Consider the following 13,475-nt stretch of genomic DNA (forward strand, 5'->3'; position numbering starts at 1 on the left):
TTACAAAGTACTTCGCATATAGTAGATAATAGATAAATATTAACAACTGATGTGGTTGTAATGGGGAGGATGATGATGTAAGGCCTTAACATCGTGTCTGGCACTAACAGTTGTCTTTAAAAATTCAGATGTCTTAAGTGTATATTTATACAATATGTATTTGAAAAATACTTTGCATCAGAATTCTGCATCAGAATTCCCTGAAAGACTTGCTAAAACTCAGATTGGTGAGCTCTACTCCCAGACTTTCTGATTTAGTAGGTCTAAGATGGTACCCAAGTATTTACATTTCTAACAAGTTTCTAGGAGATGCCGAAGCTATTCCTATGTTAGATATTATATTGTAGAATATTATATATGCCTAATTCAGTTGTGAGTTTTAATTTTTTAGCCATTTACATTTTAGTCATTTCAAAGTATTTAGCCTGATTTTCATTAAAATAACCACTCTAGTTTTGCATTCAAAATCAGTAGTTTACATAGTACTTAATTCAGTTTTACAATTATATAAATATAATTGGCATAAACAGGTTTGGGACACATACAGCTGACTCTTGGTAAGCATTTTATGCAGCTGGTGGTTGCAGAATATTCAAGCAGAGTGACAGTTAATCCACTAACCCTAAGCATCAATCAACCAGTATACTTTACATAGCGAAGGAAGAGCATAAATTAATCCAGAAAGTCAGATTGTAAGAACTTCTGTGGTTGTCACAAAATGGATTTCAGAAATGGTAGCTCTGGATGGTGACCAACTAGAGGAAAAATGTATGACTGAGGATATGAGGATCTTGTTTGAGAGCTCAGCCTCATCTTCCTTTATGTATCCTTCTGCTGTCTTCTTTCTTTCCATTCTCACTGCCATGGGATCTCAACACTATTAGCTCCTCCCCCAGTTTTTCTGTCAGACCCTCTGCTCAGAAAACAGTGGTGGTTCTCATCTTTGTTTAAGTATAAAACCCTAGAATGGACTGAGTCTTCCGTGAATTTTTGTTAAATGGTAAAGAAAGGGCCCTGTTTTCCTTAGGCCAACAAGGTTGAAACTGTAATGGGAATTTAATTTCAGGTTTTATTGGCATGAAATGGAAGGTGGTAGTGATATTTGGTATAGTGGGTCATGGCAGTGCTGCTGCATACCTCCCCAGCCCACCCTTCCAATATGCAGTAGGTCGTTGATAACACTCTAAAGGCTTGTCCTAGAGTGAGGGTCAAGGTCAATTTTTTTTCTATGTGTCCCAGAATATTTCTCATTTTTTGGCTTTTGAGCCAAAATTTCATTTGTGGGTTTTATTTTAATTTTAAGTTACCCACTTCACAAATGGGTAGGAAGAGAGAATTCTTAAGAAGCATTTCCTGAATCTCACATCTGTGCTCAGGTGCCTTTTTTATAATAGGTTGCATCTGTTAGTTTTGGTTTCCTTGATATTCTCTCAGATTTGTACTTCTATGTTTTTTCTTTAGTGCTACTGTCCTTTTTCTTACTGTAGATTATTTGTTTCGGTGGGAGTTATAGGGAGAGTTTCTCAAACAAAATGAGATGTAAGTGGTTTTATTTTCTCAAAGCAAGGATATAAAGTCAATAGAAAGGATCATTTGATCTGTTTTTCTTTCATTTTATTTTTTGCTTTTTTTCATTTTTCTTATCAGCTTTGGGTATACACACACACAAACACACACACACACACACACACACACACACTCTCACACCCCAAAAAAGAATAACTGAAGTAGGGTGTTTAGGAAATTACACAAAATTTAGATTAAAAAAGAAATAGATGCTTAGAATATGTTAAATACAAAATATGTTTCAAGTACTATTTTTAGCATATGCAAAATTTCTGGAAGGTTTTACAGAATACTTTTGGCTACCTCTGGGGTAGTTGGAGGGAAAGAGGATTTCATTTTCCTTTTGTGCCCTCATGTACTGTTGGAATTTTTTCTTGTTTCTCATCAGTAAATACTGATTTTATATTTTTAAAACTGACTTTTAAAAAACCCAAGTTCTCAATTGGTTCAGAATAAAAAATTAAATTAAAAAAATAAAATACCATGCTTTGGGTGGGCTTTTTGTTTTTCATTTTAGGTATAATGACCTAGGATAACTATGCCTTTACTTAAATATAACTAATATTCAAGTTTTCTGAAGAAAAACTTGCTGCTTTGAGATGTTGGAATTGCTACAACCTCTATCCCTTTCTTTCTCCCCTTCTTAACTGGCCCCTGGGAATAGTCTTTCTACTTTAGTAGCATTAACATTTGTAGCCTCCCCAAGTTCCATGCCCCAAACCCTGCTGCCTCTTATTTCACCCTCAAAGTGACAGGAGCATTTATCCCAGAAGATGGTAACAACCAGGAGTCAAACTGCTACTGCTCTTCCTCTCTCTCTTTTGATCCTAATGTATTTTTGCACACTCTTGTCAACCAGTTCCAGCAAATCCCTGAGTTAATCCTTAATTGCTAACCCTGGTTATGCCCTTTAAGTTTAATAGGTAATTTGCTTATTTTTATTTTTATTTTTTATTTTGAGATGGAGTCTTGCTCTATTGCCCAGGCTGGAGTGCAGTGGCATGATCTCGGCTCACTGCAACCTCCACCTCCTGGGTTCAAGCAATTCTCCCACCTCAGCCTCCCGAATAGCTGGGACTACAGGCACCTGCCATCATGCCCAGCTAATTTTGTTTGTATTTTTGTAGAGATTGGGTTTCATCATGTCAGCCAGGCTGGTCTTGAACTCCTGACCTCAGGTGATCTGCCTGCCTTGGCCTCCTAAAGTGCTGGGATTACAGGTGTGAGCCACTGCACCCAGCCGGTAATTTGTTTCTGTTATCATTTCTACTGAACTGAATCTTCAGCAATTTAACTGTTTAGTAGGTTGCACATTCAACCTTTTATTATTTTAGTTTGGCTTGGCCTGTTTTGGAGAGTAATAAGCCTGATTTGTTAATACCAGAGATTATTATTTTATGGTTTCTTACTGGCTGGTTAAATTTTTTCTGACTAATTAATATGGTCCATAACTGACCTAGAAGTAGTCACTTTGTGATTGCTATTCCCATTATTCACTTAATAGGATTTGACTTTGTTGTAAAACATTTTTATATTGTCACATTATACTGTAGATTTTATTCGTGCATTGACTGTCAGCTAATGGAAACAAAGCAGATTTAGGAGAAAGATTTAATAAAAATGAAATTAAAGGTCAAAATAGAGGTTCTACTGAAAATTGAAAAATGGTTTAAGTGATAATGTGGAATTAAGAAAGTATCCTTTTGATCTTTAACAGCTTGTATAGTTTATAGCATTATGGAACTATTAATTAAAATACTTAAATGTGAAATAAAATACATACAGCAGTATAAAACCAGAAGTCCCAAAAACGTAAGTCTCACCACATTAATATTTACATATTTTTTTCTAGCACTTCATGTGTAACATTCTAAATGTGAAGGATATAAATATCATAACCCAGTTACTGTTTTACATTCTGATTTTTAAAAATTATATGCATTTTGCTACATTGCTCATATTTGTCTTGTTTTTATTAGAGGAAATCTTGTATTTTTTTAAGTTGACAAATTATGATCATTCCTAACCACTGTCCTGTTGGACACTTATTTTTTCCCCCCAAATATAGACAGATATTTCAATTGTGACATTTTATTGCCCAGGGATCATAAGAGGTCCACCAAGCTGCTCTTTAACAGTCTGGTTTTAGCACCTCCCCTAGTTAATAGGTCTATCAAATGACTCCTCATTCTGATTTCCAATATCAAATTTGGTTAATCCGATGGTGGCAGACATAAGTGTCAGCTTGAGCTTCAATTTTAAATTCAATTTATTTAAAATGAAATAAATTTTAATGCTATTTAAATAAATTTACTTTGAAAGGCAAATCTTAATGAAAAGTAGAAATAAGACAGGAAATTTTGTGAAGAAAAGTAATTCCATTATGAGTACCAGACAAGGTAAGCTGAAATGCACTAACATCATTATAGATAATAGGTTATAGAGGCATTTCTTCTTGCTTTTCTAAGTAGCTCTCTAGGGATTGAAAAGTAGGGCAGAAAAAACATGCTGCAAATTTCATTCACCCCTTTCCTCATCCTCCCCCTCTCCTCATCCACTTCTTCTCCTGTACCCCTTCCATTATCTACTTCTTCCACCAGCATCACATCTTCTTGTGTTTTTGTGCATCTTTTCTTCTGAAGTATAGTAATTCTTTGAATATCTTTTATTCTGACCAATTAGTTATATAAACCAAACATTTTTCGGTTATTTGAAACTGTTTCTAAATTGCGTTATATTTCCATTTCTAAATTGTATGTTTCAGAGTTTTCTTGTGAGTAGCCCAGCTTCAAAAACTTTTTCTCATAGCTTGCCATGAATAAAAAATAAAAATTTCTATGTTATATTTTTTAAGTCTTTGACTCAAATTTCAGTTGAAATTTGGTTCATCAGTTAGCATACATCAAAGGCAGTTTTAACCTCAAGATGATATTGTGTACTTTAACAAAAGTGTAACTATTCTTTATCCTCCACCCCTTTTTTTTAAAGGAATCCGCAGGTGGGGATCTTCAGTCTCCTTTAACACCAGAAAGTATCAACGGGACAGACGATGAAAGAACACCTGATGTGACACAGAACTCAGAGCCAAGGGCTGAACCAACTCAGAATGCATTGCCATTTTCACATAGGTACAGATTCAATTCAGCAATCATGATTAAGTAAATGTGTAAATATGGAAATGTTTGGTTTCAGGAACCTTTATAGTTACAAGCTTTGAGTGAAAATTCTAGGTTGACTTTGACTTTTTTTTTTTTTTTTTTTGCTGCTTCTGTTAACCTCAGAAGTGAAATACACAAACTTTTTATTAACTTGTAGTTTATAGTTGCATAGATGGACTGCAGTGAACATTTCCTTTATGTAGAAAAAGGAGCACTAGGCTAATTACAGTACCAATTGTTTTTCAGTGAAATAAAATCTTGTAAGTTGCTTCTACCTGTCTTTTAACATAGCCTCTAAAAGGCCTCCTTTATTAACCTGGTTTCTATTTTTGTGTATGTTCTTGAAGGTTGTAAGTTGGAATTTTTTTTTTAAGTAGGCTTTCCACTCTGAAATTAAGCTTTATCATAGTCTGAGGTGATCTCACCACATGATTTCACGGAAGGAAACAGTGGGATAACTTTTAGCATGGGTTTGTTAATGTTAATGGCAGATTTATCTTTGCACACCAACTAACAGGAGATAAGTCTTCACTTGCTTTTGAATTTTAAAAGAATCTGATAACTCTGAAAACATATAATTTATCCTAAATGTGTTCCAAACCAGTTACATTAATTATTGGCTATACTTGGTATATTTGGGATGTAAGGAGGTCTGTGCAATTGCAATCTTGCAAATGTAAAACAAATACCTATCAGTCGTCTGTTTTAAAGTTAATTTTTTATCCTTCTTTGGAAACTTTTCACTAGGTTAGTTTTAGTTAAAATTAGGAAAACAATTTTCCTTCATAGTACATTTCTTTTGGGGACCAATTAAAAAAAAATCCTTTGGCATATTAAGCAAAATTGAAGTGAAGTGAGATAGATACTCTTCAACTCTCTTTCTCATGAGAATTTTTATTTTGATTGAAATTTGTTGAATATTAAGGGCATAGGATTAAATATAGTAGAGGCTAACATTGAGAGACCTCATTGTCAGGCTGAGGAAGAAGAAAAAATTAGTTAAGGTTTTTTAAGGAATGGCCAGGTGCAGTGGCACATGCCTGTAATCCCAGCACTTTGGGAAGTTGAGGTAGGAGGATCACTTGAGGCCAGGAGTTTGAGACCAGCCTGGGCAACATAGTGAGACCCCTGTCTCTACAAAAATGTAAAAACTTAGGCCAAGCATGGTGGTGCACACACCTTTTAGCTACTTGGGAGGCTGAGGCAGGAGGATCCCTTGAGCCTGGGAATCCAAGGCTGCAGTGAGCTATGATTGTGCCACTGTACTGCAGCCTGGGTGACAAAGTAAGACCTTGTCTATAAAAAACAAAAAAAGTTTGTTTAGGAATGAACAGAGGAAAACTGACTATGAGGCTATTCTAATTTGTTGCTAACAGTGCTAATAATTTTACATAAAACAGATATATTGTGGAGTTATAGATTTATTGTTTTATTGTGGTATAACCATATTTTCTGTTTATAGTTATAAAGATGACTGAACACATGAAAAATTTTAGTGCTTTCGATCTGAATAATATGTTTACATTATATAGTCTTTTAAAATATGCAGTTACAAGTAAATAATCGTATTAGTATGCAATTAAAAAAAATATTTTACTGTGTTGAGGATAGGAAAAATTTTCTTGCTATTAAATTAGATTTAACATATCCATTTAATAAACAGACTTACAACTTCACCAAATATAATTATATTGATTTCTTTGGCTAACACTTAAATTGAGCCATCTGTGTTGAATACTGTAGCTTTTAGAAATAAGAAATTTTGTATTTAACATTTGTAAAAGCTATTTTTAGTTTACTTTATGCACCTAAAATTTTCCAATGTCTACAATTTTGTTAATCCTTGGTATTTGGAGTTACTACCTGGAATTGGTCTTCTCCATGATTTTTCTCTGTTCTCAAGAGTCTTTAATAAGAGTTGCTTTGACATGAAGTACACAGCTGCTTTGACTACTGGAATTTATAGATGAGTCATGGAGATACTTGACGGAGTTCTGAATATAAAACTTAACAGGTCAATTTAAGTTTTTAATTATGTGAGAGGTATTACATAATCTTGTAGTTCTTGTTGAAAAACACTTCACAGGATTTTTTAAGACATTCTCTGAACTTGTTTTGGTTTTACATTAGTCAGTATTAATCAGTATTCAGCTAGTTAGTTGACTGAAAACAAAATTTCCACCTGAGGTATAGAACATTGAGTATTTTAAGTTAATGCTAGAATCCCAGAATATCAGAGCTAGAAGAGACCTCAGAGATGATATAATCCATGATTTTCTGAACTGTGGTAGTTTGATATCAGTTTAATAGGCCATTTGTGGCTTTCTGAAAAATGAAATATAATGAAACCAAAGAGAAAACATTAGAGTAAAACTCATATTGAGAGTAGAAACTGTTTCAGTAGTCTACGTATATGTGTGTGTGCTGATTATAGTGTAAAATGTCAAAGTTTGAAAGTGTGTGCCTTTGGCATGTGCAAGACTAAATCCCAGAGGTTGGATGAGTTACCTAAGTCACACAGTTCATTAGTAACAAATGTGATTCTACAGCTCAGCTCTGATCCTGGTATGCACTGTCAGTTACAGTTCATTAGGCAAATACCCAACACAAGCACATTGTTTTGTCAGGAAGTTAGTAACTGTTCCTGTCCTAGGAGACCTATATAGAAATAAGATCCATGTTTCATGATTAGAAACAGAATATTAAAATAAATTTTATTGAAATCTAAAACTCACAAGTTTTTAAACTGGGCACACTATTATTTTTTCCCATTGCAAAGGAACACAATTAACATTTTATTTATTTATTTATTTATTTATTTATTTATTTATTTATTTATTTATTTAGAGACAGAGTCTCACTCTGTCGCCCAGGCTGGAGTGCAGTGGCTCAATCTCGGCTCACTGCAAGCTCCACCTTCCGGTTCACGCCGTTCTCCTGCCTCAGCCTCCCGAGTAAGTGGGACTACAGGCACCCGCCACCACGCCCGGCTAATTTTTTGTATTTTTAGTAGAGATGAGGTTTCACCCTGTTAGCCAGTATGGTCTCGATCTCCTGACCTCATGATCCACCCGCCTCAGCCTCCCAAAGTGCTATAAAATCTTAAGTTTTTAATGCTTAGACTATATTGTCTTCCTTCTCCAATATGTGTTTTAGCAGAAAATAATTAATAGCAAAAAATTTTTTTGCCAGTATTTCTCTGTTTTAGTTGATTCCATTTAACTGCTAAATAAGGAGCAAAATCACTAGAATGTCTACGTTCTAAAAAAAGATGGGGGATGTAGGAAACAGTGATCTAGTCAGTCAGATTAACTAAGAGTTGACTGTAGTAATAGCTACTTAGCAAGCCATTTGTTCTTTTCTTAAAATTCAAATTTTATTAGTAAACCTCATGAATTTGTTAATTAACATATCAAAAGCAGGTCCTGCTTTTCATTTAGCACTGAAAGTTTTACTAATGTGGTTAGTTTGTTCTTTAAGTCTTTCTTTAAAAGTTACTTAGCTTTAGAGAAATAAGCAAGATTTAAAACATTTTTAATATTTATAACTTTTTATTATAAAAATTTTCAAGCATACATCAGAGAGAAAATACTGTAATGAACTCCTATAAACATGTCACCTGCCTTCAACAGTTATGAAAAAATGGCCAGTCTTGTTTCATCTCTGCCCTCATCTACTCCTCCTCCACTGTGTTATTCTTAAAACAAATTCACAAATACTTTTCTAAAATTACTTTTAAACTTTTGAAAAACGTATTTACTAAGCTATTACAACTTTTTGTATTATACCTGATTCAGTGGCATTATAGATTACCTTGAATCATTTACTACTTTCTTTGATTTTTAGCTATGCAGCTGAACTAAATTTTAAATGTATGAGCTGCTCAATACTCCTTAGTCAAGTGCTATACTACTGTATTATATCCTTGTCATAAACTATGCAAAAACATTCTTATTGAATAAGCTTCAGTGAATTGATACTGTTTTAGTGTACTTATTTTTAAAGTTTAGAGATGTGTAAAAAAGGGAGATCATGAGGATGAAATGTTTACTGATTTTTTTGGGGGGGAAATGTTATTAAATTTTATCTAAATTGCTGTTTATCTTTTTTTTAACCTAAATGATAATGTCTTTTGAGATTGAGCAGGTATACACTTGAAAATCCTTTGAAACCAATCTTAGATTAGTTGTATATCAAGAAAAGTAGCTATATACTAATAGACTGGCATATACGTAAGAGGGAAGGTTTTGTTCTCTTTCCAGGGAGTTCTTGTTTGCTTCATAGCATCAACTATCTGGAATTCTAGAATTTACTTGTTTTTTTGTTTGTTTTTTAAATAAATAATAATAGATTTTCTAAAAAAGATTTAAAGCCACTGAAAATTATCTTGGAAATAGTTGATTTTATAGTATTCCAGTGCTGTCACAATGTAATACTGAAAACTTAAAGTTTTCATTTTGTTCATTACAATTTTTTGATCCTCAAATATGGTACAATATTGATAAATAATTGTTGTCATATTTTCAAGAGTTCAGAAAAGACATATACATTAGCAGTTTGTGAAGCTATTTTTGTACTGATAAATTTTAATAACAGTTTGATTACCTTAATAGAAAATGGACTCTTTTAAACACTGATTATATTTAGATTCTTCTAATGTTTAGATAATGTGTTCTCATGGTGCTTCTAGAATTTATGTATTTTTGGGGATATTGCATGTACCTTCTATTCTGTTAAAGAGATTGTTTTCTGCCACATTATGTGTTTCCAACAGATAATCATTAAAGGATGTATGCAGAAATACTTCTTTCTAGCATATTAGTCTTGCTTTAAATCAGTAAAACTACAGTTTTATCACAATGTATGACATCTGTATGGGTTTACTGCATGTGTATTTATCATCAGAGTTTTAGAAACACTTTAAAACTATGACTAGGAATTTTTGTGCAATTTCAAAAACTAAATTTCCCTGGAAATTTTACATAGCATTTTAACTAAATGCTAGTTAAATACAAAAACATCAAAATAAGTACAACATTTTTTATATTTAACAGAATAAATGCAAACTAAAATACAAAAGGAAGTGCTTAATCTTTTTTTTTTTTCTCTTGAGATGGAGTCTCACTCTGTTGCCCAGGCTGGAGTGCAGTGGTGTGATCTCGGCTCACTGCGACCTCCACCTCCCGGTTTCAAGCCATTCTCCTGTCTCAGCCTCCCAAGTAGCTGGAATTACAGCCTTACACCACCACGACCGGCTAATTTTTGTATTTTTAGTAGAGACAGGGTTTCACCATGTAAGCCAGGCTGGTCTCAAACTCCTGGCCTCAAATGATCCCCCTGCCTCGGCCTCCCAAAGGGGATTACAGACATGAGCCACCACACCCGGCCCTGATCTTAAATATAGTTTGGATTTACTGTACTTTTAAGATGATAAAAACAGGAAAAAAGTGATTGGCTGTTAAGAACTCTCAGGTACTATATTCTCCACACTGTGATATGTTTCCCTTTTTCATGGATAGTAAGCAAATCTTAGATTATAGTAATAAACTAAAATAGAAGTAATTTCTGTGGATAACTTTTGTTTGGATAAGACTGTGTACTGTATATAAAGCTGGGACTTGATTTCAGAAGAAGTGACTTTATCATTGATATAATTGTAGGTGAAAATTTTAAGTTGTAGGATTCTCCTTAATAATTGACTTAAATATCATTATTCCTCCACCATCAAACCTCAAAAACTAGATTAGGTTTTTCTAGATTAACTTGAAGGCAAGGAACATTTGTGAGAGATCATAACTCAACAATTTAGAGATGTCAGAAATTTTTTACTATAATTGTGAACAATAGTATTTTATAAGAAGTATGGTAGTAATTTGGTCATTTACACTGTTCTGCGTTCTCTGGAAACTGAGAAACAATTTATATATTTTAAAATAAGATGAAATAAGAAATATAATTTAGTGACTGTTTATTAGCTTTCTGAATAGATACATTTACATTTTCATGTCTTGAATTTTTTTAAAGAACTAACGTTTATTCTCTAAAGATTTTGAGGAAAAAGTTAAAATTTGCTACACCATTTTGTCAAGCACTATCACTTGATATAGATTATTCACAAGAAAAAAACCATTCTTCGTGTGAGATAAAGACATTATTAACCCACCTCCAATGGCGATTAGACCCTTCCTCTTCTTCACCTCTGCCTTACTGTTATAATTAATGGGAAAGAATGTTCATCAATCCATTCCTAGTGATTGTCAGTTTCTCTTTTCAAGAAGAGTAGCTGGAAATACAGGTGTGGTCATTTGCCATGGAATAGATTGATCCTAGATTAATTATGATCTCTTTCTTGTGGAGGGCTTAAAAAAATTCCTTTTTCCCCTCCACTTCTGTTCCTAGCCTGCTACAGTGGGGATTTCATTGGAAGAGAGGTAGGTGATATGGACAGTTTTGCTCTAGGATGTAGGAAAGAATGTTTTTTTCCTTTGGATTTGGCCATCTTTCCTCTTACCAAAATAGTTAGGGCCAAGATAAAGGTGCAAACCTAGGCAGAGGCCAGGCAAGCCACAAAATGCGTGACATTTGTGTTATATGTGACAGTAAATAGTGGTGAGGCCTTTGGTAAAATGGAATGGGCAGGGTTCATCTAAACATATTACAGCTTTATAAAATGAAGCCAAATGAGGTTGGAGACTAGGTAACCCATATAGTTTCTCGTCTACATCTTTAAAAGGAATCTCTGCAAAGATTGGATCCATTCTTACGTCATGGGGATAATACATAAGATTCACACTTCATGTGGAAATAAGGACACAGTCACTGATATTGAAAGTGGTCATTCTCCAGGGACTGCCTTCCTTGTAGAATGTGTCAAATATAGATAAGACTGAACAGTTTAAATAAATGTACATTGTACTTTTGTTTTCTGTCTGCCATTTTCCATTTAGAGTTTAGCTTGGCCGTGTATTCACTGTTGACAAAATTGTTAGGTTTTGGGACCCTGTTTTATTATATCTCAGCTTTATCGAGATATAATTCACATACTAAATAACTTAACTACCTAAGGTATACAATTCAGTGGTTTTTAGTATATTCACAGAGTTATGTAACCATCTCCACAGTGAATTTTAGAACATTTTCATTAGTCCCCACCCCCAAAAAACTCTGTACTCATTAGTAGTCATTCTCCCTGTAAATCCCCACTCTCCCTCCACCTACCCTAGGCAACCACTAAATCAACTTTCTGTCTCTATAGATTTGCCTATTCTGACCATTGTATATAAATAGAATCATAATACATGGTCTTTTGTGACTGGCTCCTTTCACTTAGCATGTGTTGTTTGTTTGCTTGTTTGTTTGTTTGTTTTGAGTCTTGCTCTGTCACCCAGGCTGGAGTGCAGTGGTGCCATCTCGGCTCACTGCAATCTCCATTTCCTAGGTTCAAGCAATTCTCCTTCCTCAGCCTCCCAAGTAGCTGGGATTACAGGAGTGTGCCACTATGCCGGCTAATTTTTATATTTTTTGTAGAGATGGAGTTTCACCATGTTGGCTAGGCTGGTCTCAAACTCCTGACCTCAAGTGATATACCTGCCTTGGCCTCCCAAAGTGTTGGGATTACAGGTGCGAGCCACTGCACCCAGCCAGCATGTGTTTTTAAGGTTGATCCATGTTATAGTATATATCAGTACTTCATTTTCTCTTCTTGTCTAATGTTCTTGTTCTATGGATATACCATATTTTATTTATCCATCCATCAGTTGATAGACACTTTGGTTGTTTCCACTTTTTGAAAGTTCCAATATTATGAATAATGCTGTTATAAACATTTGTGTATGAGTTTTTGTGCAGACATATGTTTTCAATTCTCTTGAGTATATACCTAAGAGTAGAATCACTGGGTTGTATGGTAATTCTATGTTTAGCCTTTGGAGGAACTGCAAAGCAGCTGTGCCATTTTGCATTCCCACCAGCACATATATAAAGATTCTGATTTCTCTGTGTTATCAGCACTTGTTATTGTCTTTTTTTATTATAGCCATCCTGGTTTAAGTGTGAAGTGGTATCTCATTGTGGTTTTGATTTGTATTTCCTTGATGGCTAATGATATTGAGCATATTCCCATGTGCCTTATTGGTGACTTGTGCATATTCTTTGGAAAAATGGCTGTTCAGATCTTTTGCTCATTTTTAATTAGATTATTTGTCTCTTTGTTGTTGAGTTGTAGTTCTTTATAATTTCTAGTTATTAACCTCCTACCAGATAATTGATTTTTAAATATTTTCTTCAGTTCTGTTGTCTTTTCACTAATTTTTTTTTCTTTTTTTGGTGCTTTGCAGCACAAATGTTTTAAATTTTTAAATAAGTCTCATTCATTTTTTTCATGCTTACACTTTTGGTGTCATATCTAAGAAATCACTGCCTAATCTAAGGCTACAGTGATAAACACATATGTTTTCTTCTGAGACTTTTATAGTTTTGGCTCTTAGATTTAGGTCTTTGGTCCATTGATTTTTATATATGATGTGAGATAGAGGCCCACATCTATCCAGTTGTTCCAGCATCATTTGTTGAAAAGACTGCTTTTTATACACTGAACTGTTTTGGCACCCTTGTTGAAAATCAGCTGATGGTAAATATGAGAGTTTATTTCTGGAATCTTAATTATGTCCCATTGGTCTCAATGTTTATGCCAGGACTACACTTTCTTTTTCTCAGGCAGAGTCTTGCTTTGTCACCCAAACTGGAGTGCAG

At 34.1% G+C, this 13,475-nt stretch overlaps 1 protein-coding gene across 4 annotated transcripts in view; it reads left to right on the forward strand.

Moving 5' to 3' along the window:
* The window catches only part of HOMER1 (homer scaffold protein 1), a 138,768-nt gene that overhangs the window by 72,270 nt on the left and 53,023 nt on the right, over positions 1-13,475 (forward strand). For all 4 annotated transcript variants that reach the window (XR_007726826.1, XM_050795701.1, XM_050795699.1 and 1 more), the window contains exon 5: positions 4,555-4,694. Coding sequence is in view for 3 of the 4 variants with exons in the window: in XM_050795701.1 (XP_050651658.1) it covers positions 4,555-4,694 (140 nt within the window). In the remaining variant the exon portion in view is untranslated. The remainder of the gene's footprint in view (positions 1-4,554; positions 4,695-13,475) is intronic.

This window comes from Macaca thibetana, chromosome 6, assembly GCF_024542745.1.
Source record: "Macaca thibetana thibetana isolate TM-01 chromosome 6, ASM2454274v1, whole genome shotgun sequence".
Classification (NCBI taxonomy): Eukaryota; Metazoa; Chordata; class Mammalia; order Primates; family Cercopithecidae; genus Macaca; species Macaca thibetana.